This window comes from Pyrus communis, chromosome 10 (assembly GCF_963583255.1).
Source record: "Pyrus communis chromosome 10, drPyrComm1.1, whole genome shotgun sequence".
NCBI lineage: Eukaryota > Viridiplantae > Streptophyta > Magnoliopsida > Rosales > Rosaceae > Pyrus > Pyrus communis.
Window position 1 is genome coordinate 2,301,792 of NC_084812.1, and position 15,360 is coordinate 2,317,151.

The following is a 15,360-nucleotide window of genomic DNA, read 5'->3' on the forward strand; positions in this document are numbered from 1 at the left end:
GAGAACGTGCATACAGACAGTGGTATCATGTCTGCGCCACATCCACTTTCTGAAGTTATGTCTTACAGCAGTTTCCATGTCGAACTTCATGTTTTTCTAATAGTTAATTGATCCAATATTTTCGGGAGATTCTTTGATTACAATAGACACCAAAGCTTTGCGACTTTTCAGTGAACAAGAATTTTGAAGTTTGTTTATATGTTCAAAGCTACGTCACCAGAAATCCTTACAAGAACAAGATCCGTCCCTAAACCGATGAAAGCGGCTTCTGTCCCGCACGATTATTTCTCTGTTGTAAACTTTCGAGATGAGCTTGGTTGCAGTGTGGCAATCGCTGCATACTCTCAGGTTTTTCACTACTCGTATTGTTGTCCTCGGTTTTGTGCTTATGAGCCCATATGCAATTGCCAGCTTTTCACTGTGGAGGCTGAGTGCAGTCTCCTTCTCTTCTTCATCGATATCCAACAACACCTCGGATTTCTCAGGAACATAACCGGCTTTCTTCAACCGGCTGATCATGTCTTCCAGCATTTCATAGATGCTTGTTGTTTGCGGGTGAGATGAATCGCCCTTCACAAATTCATGGACAATGCCATCAACCTCAATCAGACTGCAACCTGGAGCTTTCTTCACATTTCTTTCTGCCATGAGTGCCCTGATTCTTTTGGCCTCATCCCACTTCTTCATAGAACTATACAAGTTTGATAGAAGCACATACGCCCCATCATCGTTCGGGTCAAGTTCTAGAAGCTGTCGAGCAACTCTTTCTGCAGCCTCAACTTTGCCATGGACTCTGCAGGCACCAAGAAGCCCTCCCAAAACAAAACGATCCGGCGGCATTTGCATCTTCCGAATCAACTCCTCTGCTTCGGCAATGCGACCAGCTCGGCCTAATATGTCAACCATACCACCGTAGTGTTCAATGCTAGGCTGAATGCCATGTACTTCAGACATTGAGTTAAAATGCGAAATCCCCTCGTCTGCTAATCCGGCATGACTACAAGCAGCCAAAACCCCAACAAATGTTATTGCATCTGGTTTCACCCCACTCTTCTGCATCTCATGGAAATGCTCCAAAGCCTTCTTCCCTTGTCCACACATCGCGAAACCGGAAATCAACGCTGTCCAAGTCATAACATCCTTCTCAGGCAGCTTTCGGAAAACTTCCAATGCATCGTCTATGCTCCCACATTTTGCATACATGTCAACAAGTGTCGTCCCAAGGGCAACGTCAACCTTAATTTTCTCCTTTTCTATATAGGCATGCAACCACTTACCAAGCTCTAAAGCACCCAAATGGCTGCAAGCAAGCAACAAACTCACCATAGTCACCTGATCTCCCTTTTCTCCTTTGAGCTGCATTTCGCGAAAGAGAAGGAACGCTTCATCGTAGTTACTATCCTCAACATATCCATTGATCATGATGTTCCAACTGAACAAGTTCTTCTCCGGCATCATGTCAAACAAATCTCGAGCAAGCGATACGCATCCACACTTGCAATAAACATCCAAGAGAGCCGTATTGAGCTTTAAATGGCTCCCAAAACCGTAATCATCAATGTATCGGTGTACCCTTTTCGCCATGTCTAAATCCCTCGCCCTCGCACATGCAGTCAAGACGTTAACCAAAGTAACCTCATTAGGATCCACATTTTCACTCTCCATCCTCCCAAATAACTTCAAAGCTTCAACGGGTTGATCCCATTTCGCATACGCGTCAATCATGGTTGCCCAAGAAACAACACTCTTCTCAGTCATTTTGTCGAATACCTTCCGAGCGGAGACCAAACATCCACAATTCGCATACATGTTCATCAGAGTGTTCTGAATGTATGCATCCGAAGCGAAACCAAACTTCGTAGAGTGGCAATGCAGCTGTTTTCCCTCATGCAAATCCCCGCACGACTTGAACAGAGATGGGAATGTGAACCTGTCAGGCACCCAACCTTGCAAAATCATTTCTTGGTAGAAAAGAATAGCGTCCCGGTTCAAATCCTTGTTAGTGTAGCCACGGTTAACCGAGTTACAAGTGTAAGTAGTGGGATTGGGGATTTGGTTTAGGACTAAACGGGCATAACGGAGGCTCCCAGACCCTTCCATAGCCGAAAAGGCGACGACTTTGCTGGCCGTGAAGGCGTCGAAGAAGAGCCCGGTTCGGAGAAGTTGGGCGTGGATTTGCTTGAGCTCGGACATTGTAGAGCATTTGTCTAGTAATGTGAGACATGGGTGCGGTTCAATTGGGTTTTTGGTGACGGTCGCGACGGCGGCCGTGGCGGCGATGGCGGTGGCTGTGGTGGGTTTGGTGTATAAGTGTGGGATGTCGGAATTGAAAGGCGGTCTAATGTGGTGGAGGGAAAGAGGAGCCGCCATTGTTGCTGGCTGCTCTGTGACTGTGAGGCTGACAGTTTTGTTGGTTATAACCGTTGAAGAAGCTTTACTTTTAACTGTTTAACGTAGAATATCTTCCACTGTGGATAATGCTATGATTTCCAAAACCAAATTGTGGTTACGGATGTTCCAGCTATCCTATATTCCGGATTTTTAACAGCTAAATTCTTAATTAAGAAAATAATGAATTTGATCTGGCCGTTAAAAATTCCAAAATATATTATACTCTGAAGCACCACAGGATTATCTTCGTAGTGTCTGCTAACCGATGACGCGACATGTCACTCATAAATATGACATTAGCAATATCGAAATTGCAGAGGAATGGCGTCGGCCATTCTGCGTGCATCTGCATGCCTTGTTCCATCAGACACCACAACACATATGTTTTTTCTCGACAGCATGTAGTGCTGGTGATAATGTTCATCACTTTGCCTCGAAACCCAGCAGGCAGTTTTTTGCCGTTAATTTGGTGGCCAATCTCGAAATCAGCAGAGAATCTGTACAACCAACTTGTTTTTGGAATTTGGTCGAGACTTGCAAGTTGTATAAGCACTTTGAAAGTGATGATAACCTAGTTTTCTACCAAATCTTGAAACTCAAAACCTCTCTTTGCTTGAAGCGCACTTGAACAACACGAGATCTTCGAAAATATGAATGTTTTAGTTTTTCTAGGCCTGCATCTGCAATATTTTTTTCATTATTTTGTGCCGCACTAATTTCTTTAATTTTCTTCGCTTTAACTGACCCCAATCATGCCCTGCATCATTATACGAAAAAATGGATTCAACATGGCGGTTCAAATGGGGCTAATCTTGTAGGGTTGTAGGACCATAATCTTTTAGGGTTTTGAAGCATAATTCGAGCTGCTCTATAAGGTCTAGTCCCTAATTTTCAAGGTGAAAGGGTTGATAGAACAAGGCATCAACTCAAACGCTGTTGTGACGGTATTTCAAGTCAATAACGCATTGTCATGTGTTTTAACTTTCTCACGTGATAGTATATAATTGACTTAAAATACCGTCACAATGGCATCTCCGTTGCATGAAGCTTCTTACGTCTTCTCATCTACTCCACTGGCCTTACCCTTCTCTGATCCATACTCTATATATTGTACTGCCATCCAACATTCAATACATTGTGGAAGGTGGTGTTACAGTTGCTACATACCTATTACACTGAACTGTTTCAGTATTATAGCATTGCTGGCTCTCATTCTGCATAATGTGGTAAGGTTGGTTGGTCCTGCTTAGCTGGATTGATTTGCTGAGCTAAAATCTAAGTGATGTGCTTTATTATGCCGACGTTCACATGTATCGGTTGGACCAATTTGGTTCGAAAAAGAGGGGTGGTGCCATGTGTGTCTTTCAATTATTATTTCGCAGTGTTTTCCCTGCTGTTTAACATTGCTGAGATATTGATTAATATATATATATACACACACATATGTACACATATATATTGCTTAGATAATCAGAGATTCAGAACTCAGAAATTCTGAGATGGGAAAGCAAGATATTGAGGTTTCTGAAACAGTTAACGCCACTTCAATGACAAGCATATAGATTATCATATGAAGAACATACCGACAATTAAGAAAGGAAGTAGGATTTAAATTGAGGGGCCAAAATTTAAAATGCTGGAACCGATATATAGACGATTGGATTGGAACCGATAACAACTATTTTTATGGTATATTAAAAGGAAATAATGAAAATTTTTTGGCAACTCTTGGAGGTAGAAGGTGAATTACTAAGGAGGATTAGAAGGAAGAAGTTTACTTCATGTCCAATCTTACCATTTTGAAGAAGATTGGAACTTATCAGTTCCTTCATAACAAATTCGTCTTCAACTCATCTATTTGAATCCAATCTTACGTAGCAAACAACCCCTTAACTTTGGCAAAACTCCACCCCGTTAGACAAGAGAATTACGGTGTTAATACTAGCGACGTTAAAAACATATATCTGGACAATTATGGTATCAACGTTAACGTAGCTTACCGCACTAGGGGAAAGTGCAGATATATATATATATATCTGTGTGTGTGTGTGTGTTTGTGTGTTTGTGTGTTTGTGTGTGTGTGTGTGTGTGTGTGTGTGTGTGTAAAGGTGTGATATATGATTATGATATGCATGAGAGGGTGCAATATATAACGTGATAGTGTCAGCAAAAACAACGGAATGGGACACACCCTGAGATGTCTGTCCCAAACACAACATGTTCTCACAGGAATGCTCTGGTCCCAACGGACCCCAACCCCCTCTCTCCTCTCTCTGAGACCGATCATCTGCTGTGAGAGATAGAGTCTGATCACTGATTAGCAGCAGTGAGTCCGAAGGTCTCTCACCCCACCACCACCGCAACTGCCACCCCTCCTCACCTTGCCTTCTGAATGGCCAATGCCAGCGAAGGAGATATTGAAGTTTACTTTTGATTCCCACAGTGACTCAGTCCCACACGCGTCGGCATCTCATTCCCTCCCACTCAAAATTTGGGTCCTCCTCCTCCTTCTACAGAGTCCCACGTCCTCGAGCATTACACACGGTTTTCACTTAAATTCATGCTTTTTAGGGCTCTGTGATTGCTTTCTGGTCCCAAATTCCATGTTACCTACTGGACCACCTCCTCATTAGGCTCTTACTTCTAATTCGGGAAATCTAGTTGTTCCCCTCCATTTTTTTTTTTATCTATGTTCCCCTATGCTCCATTTAGAATATATTAAGGGTTTCAATCAACCTCAAATTTTAGAGGACGTATATTGTCATAGTCAACTGACCTAGTTATTATAAAATTTATATAAAAGTAATGAATAAGTCTAAGCATGCATGCAAAACCAACTCTCACTTCTACTGTATGAAGATCAAGTCTCGAACTTACATTTAAGAAGTGCAAAACACGTTATCTTAATCAACTAATCTAACTTCTGACTTTATAACTGTTGACTAAGTCTAAAGCAGGCATGCAAAAGAAGAACTCTTAACTATACTCAAACCCTAATAGTTAATCTCAGTTAAACCCTTATTTAGGCTTGTGAAATGGTCCTCATATTGTCCATAATCTAAGGATCCACCTAAAACCCTAACTATACTAGGAAAAAAGAACTTTCTACGTATTTCATTCAAATTATTGAATCATCGATCGAAATAAAAACCATCTACCTCTCTCTCTCTACCAATAATTGGCCATTTTCTTTTACCTTTCATCTTTTGTGGGAGAGAGAACATACAAAATATAATCTATATACATATATATATATATATGCACGCACATACATGCATGGTATTTGTAAATTTTGATTATATGTTATACTATACAGTATTGCCTTGATGGCCACGAAGTTCACAGGTCCTGAGAATTATGAAGAGACGCATGCATGTCTTGAATTTGACTCGTTGAGCTTTTCAATGGCCATTGCGTATTTGCATGAGCTCTGTCTTTGGTTCCCATTTAACTTTTTCTTAATTTACACGAGCGTGCGCGGATCAGATATGTTGCTCTCCACTCTAAAAGGGTTTTGGACTAAAGCACACGTACATCCTCCACTTACAATATAAGACTTTATAATAACTTTTTCCCTTATACAAAAAGAAATCAAACTCTAAACTTATTTTAATCTTAACTTAATATCGCCTCCTCTCTCGTTGCTACTCAAGCAAACCCCTAGAGCCCTGTTCGATTTTCGTTTAACTAAGTTTGAATCTTGATCGGTTGGTCCATCAATAAACTAAAGTATCCCCTCTTTATATTGAATTCATATTCTCTTTAGATCTCGTTGTTCAATGTCACATGTTGAATAATTATGACTGTTTAAGAGAACAAGAAAAAGATCTAGACCATTAATTTGTACGAGATGGACCAATAAAATGAACTAATAAAGATTATATAATTTAAAATAAATTGTCCGAATAATTCGATCGTCTGCTATAGATCGGACAGCAAGATCCTAAAAGGTGTGCATTTCATATAAATTAATTTTACTTTTATATATTTAGGCCATGCTGATCTGACACCCCTATATATATGTTTAGATTAATAGCCCAAAAAAGATTAATAGCCCAAGTTGTGGATCAAAATTGTATCTTTCCTTGTCCTGATTTTAATCTATTATATGTTCATGACATGGATTTATAATATGATTCACTTTAACAACGACACCTATTAGTAAAATACAAAAAATAAAATAAAACTAATTACAATGACACCTCCTGGTGTCTTCATACGACACGTGTCCCAGTGATGCGGAATATTCGGCAGTATAACGTACAATGAAAATATAAACAAACATATTAGGCTACCTACAACCTAACAAGTTGTATTGAGTTTTTTTTTATTTTTTTTATTTTTTATGTAAATTCAATAACTCTACTGAGATTTCTCATAGAGAGCAATTTGAATTGAACGAGTTTATCATCACATAACATTTCGATTCAATAATGCAACGTTATTGAATCTGTTCAATACACATGATCTTGCATTATTGGACCGAGATACTATAATAATGATGAATCTGTTCCCTATAAGTCATCATCCTCTTCCTGGGTACATCCAATTTTTTAAACCAAAGTAATGATCCTTTTAGGTTTTGAAACATCATTTAAAAGCGACTGAATTTATATAACTAGCTAAATAAAAATAATATATAAGAAGGGAAGTATTATTAGCATTCCAAAAAATCTCATTCTACGCTTCTCATAAGTATATTTTTCTTTCCAAATACAGAAAGTTTGGAGTGTAGAATAAGATTTTTGGAGTGCCAATAACAATTCCTTATAAGAAAATGTGTAGTATTAGAAATTTGGTAAGAAGAATGAATCAAATATTTAATGTGATCAACTAAAAGTATGAAATGATATAATCAACTTTGTAATTGTAGGCCTTTAATTTGGATTAGATTATGAGATTTTTCTCGAACTCTTGAAAAAATATTCAGATGATAAATTAATTTATTCATACTATAATGAGAAGAGAGAGTTATTTCTTTCTTTTCTCACATTCATCTTCAGGTTGAGATATTTTTTTGTGTACTCGAAACACGAGCATGTACTTCATATGTATCATTATATAAGTGGAGAAATACTTTAAAAAAAAAAATTCCCTTCCCTTGTATACTAGCTCAATGTTCCGGATACATTGAAAAATTCCTTGATGGGTTCTACAGGTGGGAGCCAATCATATATGTAATTATGTGCATAAGAGAGCATTGGTGATCCTTAATTATTGTGTAATCTTATGTTGGGGTGGGGGAAGAGCCTAATGAGAGGCTAGGGTTTTAATAATTAACGAACTGTTGTTGTCAACACACCCGTTAACTCTATGGAGATTAAGAAACAATTCATTTTTTAAGCTCACTATTCAAAGAATTAATTATGGGTTAAAAGCGATTGCTAAGGGTTGAAGATCAAATAGTGGATTTAACTAATCAACAGCAAAAAGGATCAAATGCTAAAGTGGATTAATTATAAGCAAGTAGACAATGAAATGACCTATTTACACAGTAAATCATGATTCATCTCATACAATTAATTAATATAGAGAAAATTTTATGGTAAACGAATAACATAAAATTTAAACTCACGGTCACACTACTACATAGTGATAGTCATATATGTGTAATATAGTATAGGTCGATGAAAATGATGACAAGTCATGAACTAGGTATAAATGTAACATTGTTATAAACTAATAACATTGTCAAGGCCCTATTAACGCAGTGTCATTTTTTATCCTCGAATAGTACATGTCGGGAAAAAAACCGAGAGAGGCGCAAGGAAGATAAGGCCCCAAAGAAGGAAAGGAAAATCCGAGGCCTAATAGAATCATAAAAGGGATTTGCTGAGCATTATATTCCAGCGCTCACTAGTCTGGTTTGACTAAACCAACATAAAGCACTTTCCAACCAACAATAACACATGAGTAAACTGACAACTTTATGGTACAATGCTCTAGGAACATGCCTACTCGGCTACTCATACAACAATTCAGGCCACATGTCGAACACCAGTCAAAAGCAGAAGTCTAGGACGAGATATAAAGGCAGTTGGGTCGTTGCTCGAAAGGAATATCATTCACTTGTCAAGGCCAAGCATATTGCTCGGTACTTCTTGGCCTAGAAAAACATGTAATCCCGATCGAGAAAATGTCACATCATCGCCGAATGTTGCCTGATGGACAAGAAAGCTATCAACACGCTAGTCTATGTAATTAGCTCATTTAATACTAGAATAGTAAAGTAGGTGAGCCTATAACTGTTTAAGCTCACTCCTATAAAAAGGGGTGAGAACCTCTTGTAAATGGGTCGAACGATTGAGAAAGGAGAGATTCTAGACTATAGCCAAGTGCCTCGTGTAATCTCTAAATCAATATATTCTAAGCACCATTGTTGATGAATCCAGTTTTGAAAGAGTGAATCACTTAAATGTCCATTATTTCAAAGTTTTAATCCCAAGTCCATCAGGGTTAATGGTTCTAATTTGTTAGCGTGCAAGTTTTGAGCGTTAACATGCCCTATTACTATTTACGTAAATCCAAGTACGGAATAATTTCTGCGTTTCTTTACTTCGATCATTTACTTAGATGCATATTATTTATTTAAATGTTTAATCACCTGCAACAGAGATCAGTACCAAATTAAGATCAACGAATCTTGGTTCATCGGGCTTAATTATATTCTCCTCTCTCTGCTCAGCACATGTAACAGGGAGAATCATATCAGATTTAAGAACGTCATTAGAGATCTTATCAAACCAAAAGAAAGATAATTAAAGAAATTAGAGATCGTAATAGTTTTTTTAATAGACAGGGTTCATGTGATTATTATTTTATATATATATATATATATATAAAAGTTTCTCGATGAAGGGTTCAGTATATATCTATTATCTAATATAATTCATCTTTTGTAGAGTAATTTCAATGGAAGTGCAGATTTTCATATCAGCAAACGTTGAAGCCAAGTTGACCCAATCTCTTTATTTTCTGCCAGCAGATTTGGACACACTGTTGACTCCTGATGTGGATCATTATATGGACGAGAAAATTTTCAGTGTGACAGATCGCGTACATTGACGAAATTTTTTTTAGTATGATTGTCATACTATTACGTACGTCATTTCATGAGGTTAACTTTTGATTTTATAGGAAATAATAAATTTCTCATTTGATGAACAAGAGAATAACACATATAAAAACAACAAAGAAACAAAATTTCATGACAAAGAACAAAAGAAACTACATTGATCCACTATTGCTTGTAGCACCCGTATCTTTTTATTATCACTGTATCTTAAATCTCTGAAGTGTCACCGAATTAGCTTGCAAATACTACGGAGAAGTGCTTTAGAGTATCTTCAAGGGAAATATCAAAACTACCATGTATGCATATAATAGTAAAAATGGTAGCAAACTCTTTCCAACCGAGTCTTCAATTTTTTTTTTGGCGCTGAGTCATTTGAAGGTAAAGCTTTTTGTTGTCAAATTTGACATATTAAATGATTTTTTAATAGATTAATATAATATATAATAAATGTTGTTATATTTTTCAAATATTTGATTGGTTGTCTTAATCATTGGACTCCACAAAAAGATAAAAAAGAATTATTAAATGATATTATTATTTAACATATCATGTGGAGCAAAATATTTTACAAAATGTCAAATTGTCACATAAGTCATCAACTATCATTTTGATATTTATAATTTTGCATCTCCTGTGGAGATGCTCTTACACATTATCATCTCTTTCATAAAATTTCAAATTGAAGAAGTCAAAAGATAAATATAAGAAGTGATATGCATAAAGAAAAATTAATGTGTGGAAATCATATTTCATATTATAATACGTAAATTTATAACACCATCATCTATGCAACTATATGACCCTCAAACACTCGAACGTTTTCTCACTTATATCTTCCATTCACTTGAAGATTCAACATTCAAATTCAGAAAAACACGAACCAATGATTTAGTGGACGGCCAAAAATAGGCCCCTCTAACCATTTGCAAAGAGATTAGTAGATTACAGCGTACAACTAATCCAAAAAATTATATATAAAATAGGAGATTAAATTTTCTACATACAAAATAAATGCAGTCTTTTCGTGACTCCAAAATTAGGTTTATGAAAATAAAACTAATAAAAGTTAAGCTTATATTTTCTCTGAAAAAACAAAAATTAAATTTATAAACACGTATTAACCAATAATAAAAAATTTATACGCATTTTAAACTGGAAAAAAAATAAAATAAAGGAGAAGAACAGTGTATTATTCACTATACAGTTGGTGCTAGTGTGGACCACTGTAACTTGTCAGCTGTCACTCTCCCTCTCTCTCTCCTACTCAGTATTTCATCCATCTCTTTCCACTCGGTCACTTCCTCACTCTCACTCTCTCCCCCTTTACACAATTTTCTCTCTCTATCTTCCTCATGGGAAGAAGAAAATTCATCAGCAAACTCCCACCTCCTATCTGAATCCATATTTATCCTCACCCGCCCCAAAAAAAAAACGCAATTCGAATTCCTATCTATGGGGCCGTACGGTTCCACCACCTGCTCAGGCGTCAGCAGCAGCGCCAGCTCCTCTTCTTCTTCCTCCGTCACCAAATCCCCAGCCGAGATCGATGGCTATTTGGCGGATGCGGGATACAAGGTCCGCGCCTCCGACCTACGACACGTCGCTCAGCGACTCGAGCACCTCGAAACCGTCATGGTCAACTCTCCCAGCGACCTCTCCCAGCTCGCCTCCGACGCCGTCCTCTACAACCCCTCCGACATCGCCACCTGGGTCGACTCCCTCCTCTCCGAGTTCAACCACCAGCCCCTCATGTCCCTCCCATCCGATCTCGACTTCCCCGACGGCGCCGTAATCAATAACCCCGCCGCCCTCTCCGGCGAAACATGGACCGACAACTCCTCCGTCATCTCCGCCGTGCCGCAGCAGAACCACCAGCTCACCGTCGTCACCGCCATGGAGGAAGATTCGGGGATTAGGCTGGTTCACTTGCTCGTCACGTGCGCCGAATCCGTCCAACGTGGCGAACTCACATTTGCCGGCTCCCTGATCGAGACCATGCAGGCTCTGATTACACGTGTGAACACCAGCTGCGGCATCGGGAAGGTCGCGGGATACTTCATCGACGCCCTCAGCCGCCGAATCTTCTCGCCGCAGAGCTTCGGCTCCGCTGCCGGCTCGACTCACGAGAACGAGCTGCTCTACCACTACTTCTACGAAGCCTGCCCCTACCTCAAATTCGCGCATTTCACGGCCAATCAGGCCATCCTGGAAGCATTCCACGGTCACGATTGTGTCCACGTCATCGACTTCAACTTAATGCACGGCTTACAATGGCCCGCGCTTATTCAGGCCCTTGCTCTCCGCCCGGGCGGGCCTCCCTCGCTTCGGTTGACCGGCATTGGACCACCGTCCCCAGACGGCCGCGACTCGCTGAGAGAAATCGGGCTCCGACTTGCCGAGTTGGCCCGGTCCGTGAACGTCCGCTTCGCCTTCCGCGGCGTGGCGGCTTCGCGGCTCGAGGACGTGAAGCCGTGGATGCTCCAGGTGAGCCCGAAAGAGGCGGTGGCGGTGAATTCGATCATGCAGCTGCACCGGCTGCTCGGATCTGACCCGAACCGGAATTCCCCAATCGAGATGATGCTGTCCTGGATCCGGAACCTCAACCCGAAGATCGTGACGGTTGTGGAGCAGGAAGCGGACCATAACAAACCTGGTTTCCTGGACCGGTTCACGGAAGCGCTGTACTACTACTCCACCATGTTCGACTCGCTGGAGGCTTGCGCGATGCAGCCGGAGAAGACGTTGGCGGAAATGTACATACAGAGGGAGATATGCAACGTTGTGTGCTGCGAGGGAGCGGCTCGAGTTGAGAGGCATGAGCCGCTGAGCAAGTGGCGAACCCGGCTCGGGCAAGCCGGGTTCAGCCCGCTGCATTTGGGGTCGAATGCGTTTAAGCAGGCGAGTATGCTTCTTACTCTTTTCTCGGCTGAAGGGTACCGCGTGGAGGAGAATCAAGGCTGCCTCACTCTCGGGTGGCACAGCAGCCCTCTCATCGCGGCTTCGGCCTGGCAAGTAATGTCTATGGCCGAAGCCACAACCAACCACCAACCAGTTGGGATTCTTAATCAGAATAATAATGCCAATCATGTCTAAATTTCCACCTTAATTAGCTTCTTTTAGTGTTCTTAATTTTACCATGAGTTTCTTGCTCTTTGTGCTCTACCTTAATGATCAAGAAAATGCTTATAATATGGTTAATCCTACTGCAAATAATATGGATGCAAATGGTCCAAATTTTCAAAATTGGAATGCATATTCCTTTATATTAGGATAATATCCCACATACAAGAATAACATATTTCGGGACGGCTTAAAACTCTTGTGCATTATTCTGTTATAAGCCGGTTTTTAGGGTTAAATTATATGGAAAACTAATAAAAAAAATTTGAAAACTTTAAATTTTAACAATAAAGATAGAATAAATGGTAAAATAAATAGTACCATGATTAATTTTTTAGTATAAAAATATAATTTTTTGTTAAAATAAACAATACCAAAAATTTTTCGTTAAAATTTCTATAAATTATACCAATGAGCCCTTAACGAAAGCCCTTAACAATTCACATCGGAATCTAGATTACAACTAGGTCATTTCATGGAAGGGGCAACTTATAGGTCCCCAATGATATGTCAATGGATGCTGTCAGGCGGCAGAAAATTGACTCACATTAAACTTATCGGCGGTAAATTAACATGTTATTTTATCTGTTTTTCAAAACAAAACTTGTGGGGTGATGAGGAAAGACATAATCATAAATATTAAAACAAATTGTAACAATGATCTTTTAACTTTAACTAAATTAAAATAATAGTTTTTCAACTAAAAATTCATTATCATTGGTCGTTCAACTCATCAAAACGTTCAGCTATTGTTTTTTTTGTTTCTCTTTGAACTTCCGTCAAAATGAGTTAAATGTTATGCACGTAAGACTAAATCAAGGGGTAAATATGAAAAATTATATTAATGGTCATTCGACTTTAATTCAACTCGAGAAATGGTCATTCAACTTTAATTCAATTAGAGTAATGATTCAACTTTAATCTAATTGTAACAATGGTCCTTCCAACATAACTCATTTTAATATAATTATAACGAAGTTGACAAAAAAGGATCATTGTTACCTGTTTTGATGAGTTGAATGACCAATGATAATGAATGTTTTAGTTAAAAAAATCATTTCTTCAATTTAATTAAAGTTGAAAAATTACTGTTACAATTTAGAAAGGAAATTGTTATTAACACTTCAAAAATCTCATTCTACACTCTAAACTTTTTATATTAAGAAAAAAAATACATTTTATGAAGAATATAGAATGCGATTTTTGAAATACCAACATCACTTCGCTTTCGAAAATACATGGCTTAGTTGTTTGTATGCTATATAGGCAGTCAACACAGGAAAGTGGTCTTGGGAAGTGTCCCTTGGTGTTCTCGAAGATTGATTTAGAATTTTAGAGGGAAAAATAAAAAATGAAAAAATATATACAAAAAGGAAATTGGAAAAGGAAACCAAAGTGGTATCTGACGTTTACTAAATTTAGGACCATTTTCAGAGGGTGCAAATTTAGACGACACCCTCAGCCAATTTTGTGCTAGCTAGGTCTAGGGTCTAGCCTCATGACTGCTACCTGCAACCAAGCACTAATAATTCTGCAGACGTACGCAATGTTTGGTGTTATGACTGATTACATGGAATTCAAATATGTATTTTTGCATCTAGATCCACCTAATTTCATTATTAATTTGTCCAATAAACCTAGAGGTGGAACAATTAAGAGTGCGTTTGTTGCATCAAATTATCATAAATTAAATTAATTTTATATGCTAAACTAGACTAATTTAATGAAACGTTTAATACAATGTTAGATTAATAGCTTAAATGACTTCTAGTTCTAGTTCAATTCCTAGCCCTTCAATTAAATTACTATTTTTCCTTATATCTTCGACGTCTACACGTAAAATGCAATAGCATTGGTCTAAGATCCCAACTCTTTCTGTCATCATCAACACTATGAATTTCAAGCATATGTGCCCATCAATGGTCTCGGACTCAACCTTTTTTTTCTTTTTTTTCGTGCTACCATAATATATTGTTGTTGGTGCTTATTATTCGATTACCATTAGATTCAAGTATGCTTCTTTTCAATCCAAACTCTTTTCCTTTACAGGCCTCCTTTTTTCACTTCGTCTCTCTTATTTCGGTGCTGACTTTCATTTCCCTCCTTTGGCTATTAACTTTTCTTTGTATTTTCTCTAGTCCTTTTGTTATATTTTCAAAATTTTCTTGCTTAACTCTTACCTCGTATTGAAGTGTTTAAGTTTGTACAATGTTATTAGTCCACTGTATTGAATTTGATGGATCTTTGAATGTTTGTGCAATTTACTCCAATTTTTCATGTTGTGGGTCCCCTCTTCATATGAAATTTTGGCACTCATCACTCTGCCACTGAATACACCAGTTTTGTTTCTTAATTCACATGATTATTTCATTGTTAATATAATCGTCAACGTACAACTAGCTCGGATCGAGTACAAAGGTTACATCAGAACTGATCACTGGATAAGGTTTACGCGTAATATGCAGTACGCAGTAGAAAAACGAAACTGGTATTTAGGTTTTGTCAAATCAAACCAACCCTATATATACAGTAACTCTTTAACAAGAAGGATTCTTATTTTTCTAAAAAAATAGGAACACTCGTTTCACCATTTGATTTGATTTTGATGAAATTGTGTGGTTTATGATTTAATTTCAAACACACAATTTTATTAAAGTCAATCCAACGGTCAAGAGGGTGTTCCCATTTAAAAAATAATAATAATAAATATCCTTCTTATTAAAGGGCCTATACACACACATCAAACGATGTCGTTTTCAAGGGTTATTAATAGT

The 15,360-nt window shown here is 38.3% G+C and overlaps 2 protein-coding genes across 2 annotated transcripts; one reads left to right on the forward strand and one right to left on the reverse strand.

Annotated features, from left to right (window-relative positions):
- Nucleotides 1-2: 2 nt before the first annotated feature.
- Nucleotides 3-2,599, reverse strand: LOC137748485 (pentatricopeptide repeat-containing protein At1g08070, chloroplastic-like). Its single transcript, XM_068488646.1, has one exon. The coding sequence runs from the start codon at nt 2,368-2,370 to the stop codon at nt 214-216; it is 2,157 nt and encodes a 718-aa protein (XP_068344747.1). The 5' UTR covers nt 2,371-2,599; the 3' UTR covers nt 3-213.
- Nucleotides 2,600-10,760: 8,161 nt separating this feature from the next.
- On the forward strand, nt 10,761-12,628 carry LOC137747534 (protein SLENDER RICE1-LIKE 1-like). Its single transcript, XM_068487664.1, has one exon. It carries the CDS (start codon nt 10,919-10,921, stop codon nt 12,557-12,559), a length of 1,641 nt encoding a protein of 546 aa, XP_068343765.1. The 5' UTR covers nt 10,761-10,918; the 3' UTR covers nt 12,560-12,628.
- The last annotated feature ends 2,732 nt before the right edge of the window (nt 12,629-15,360 follow it).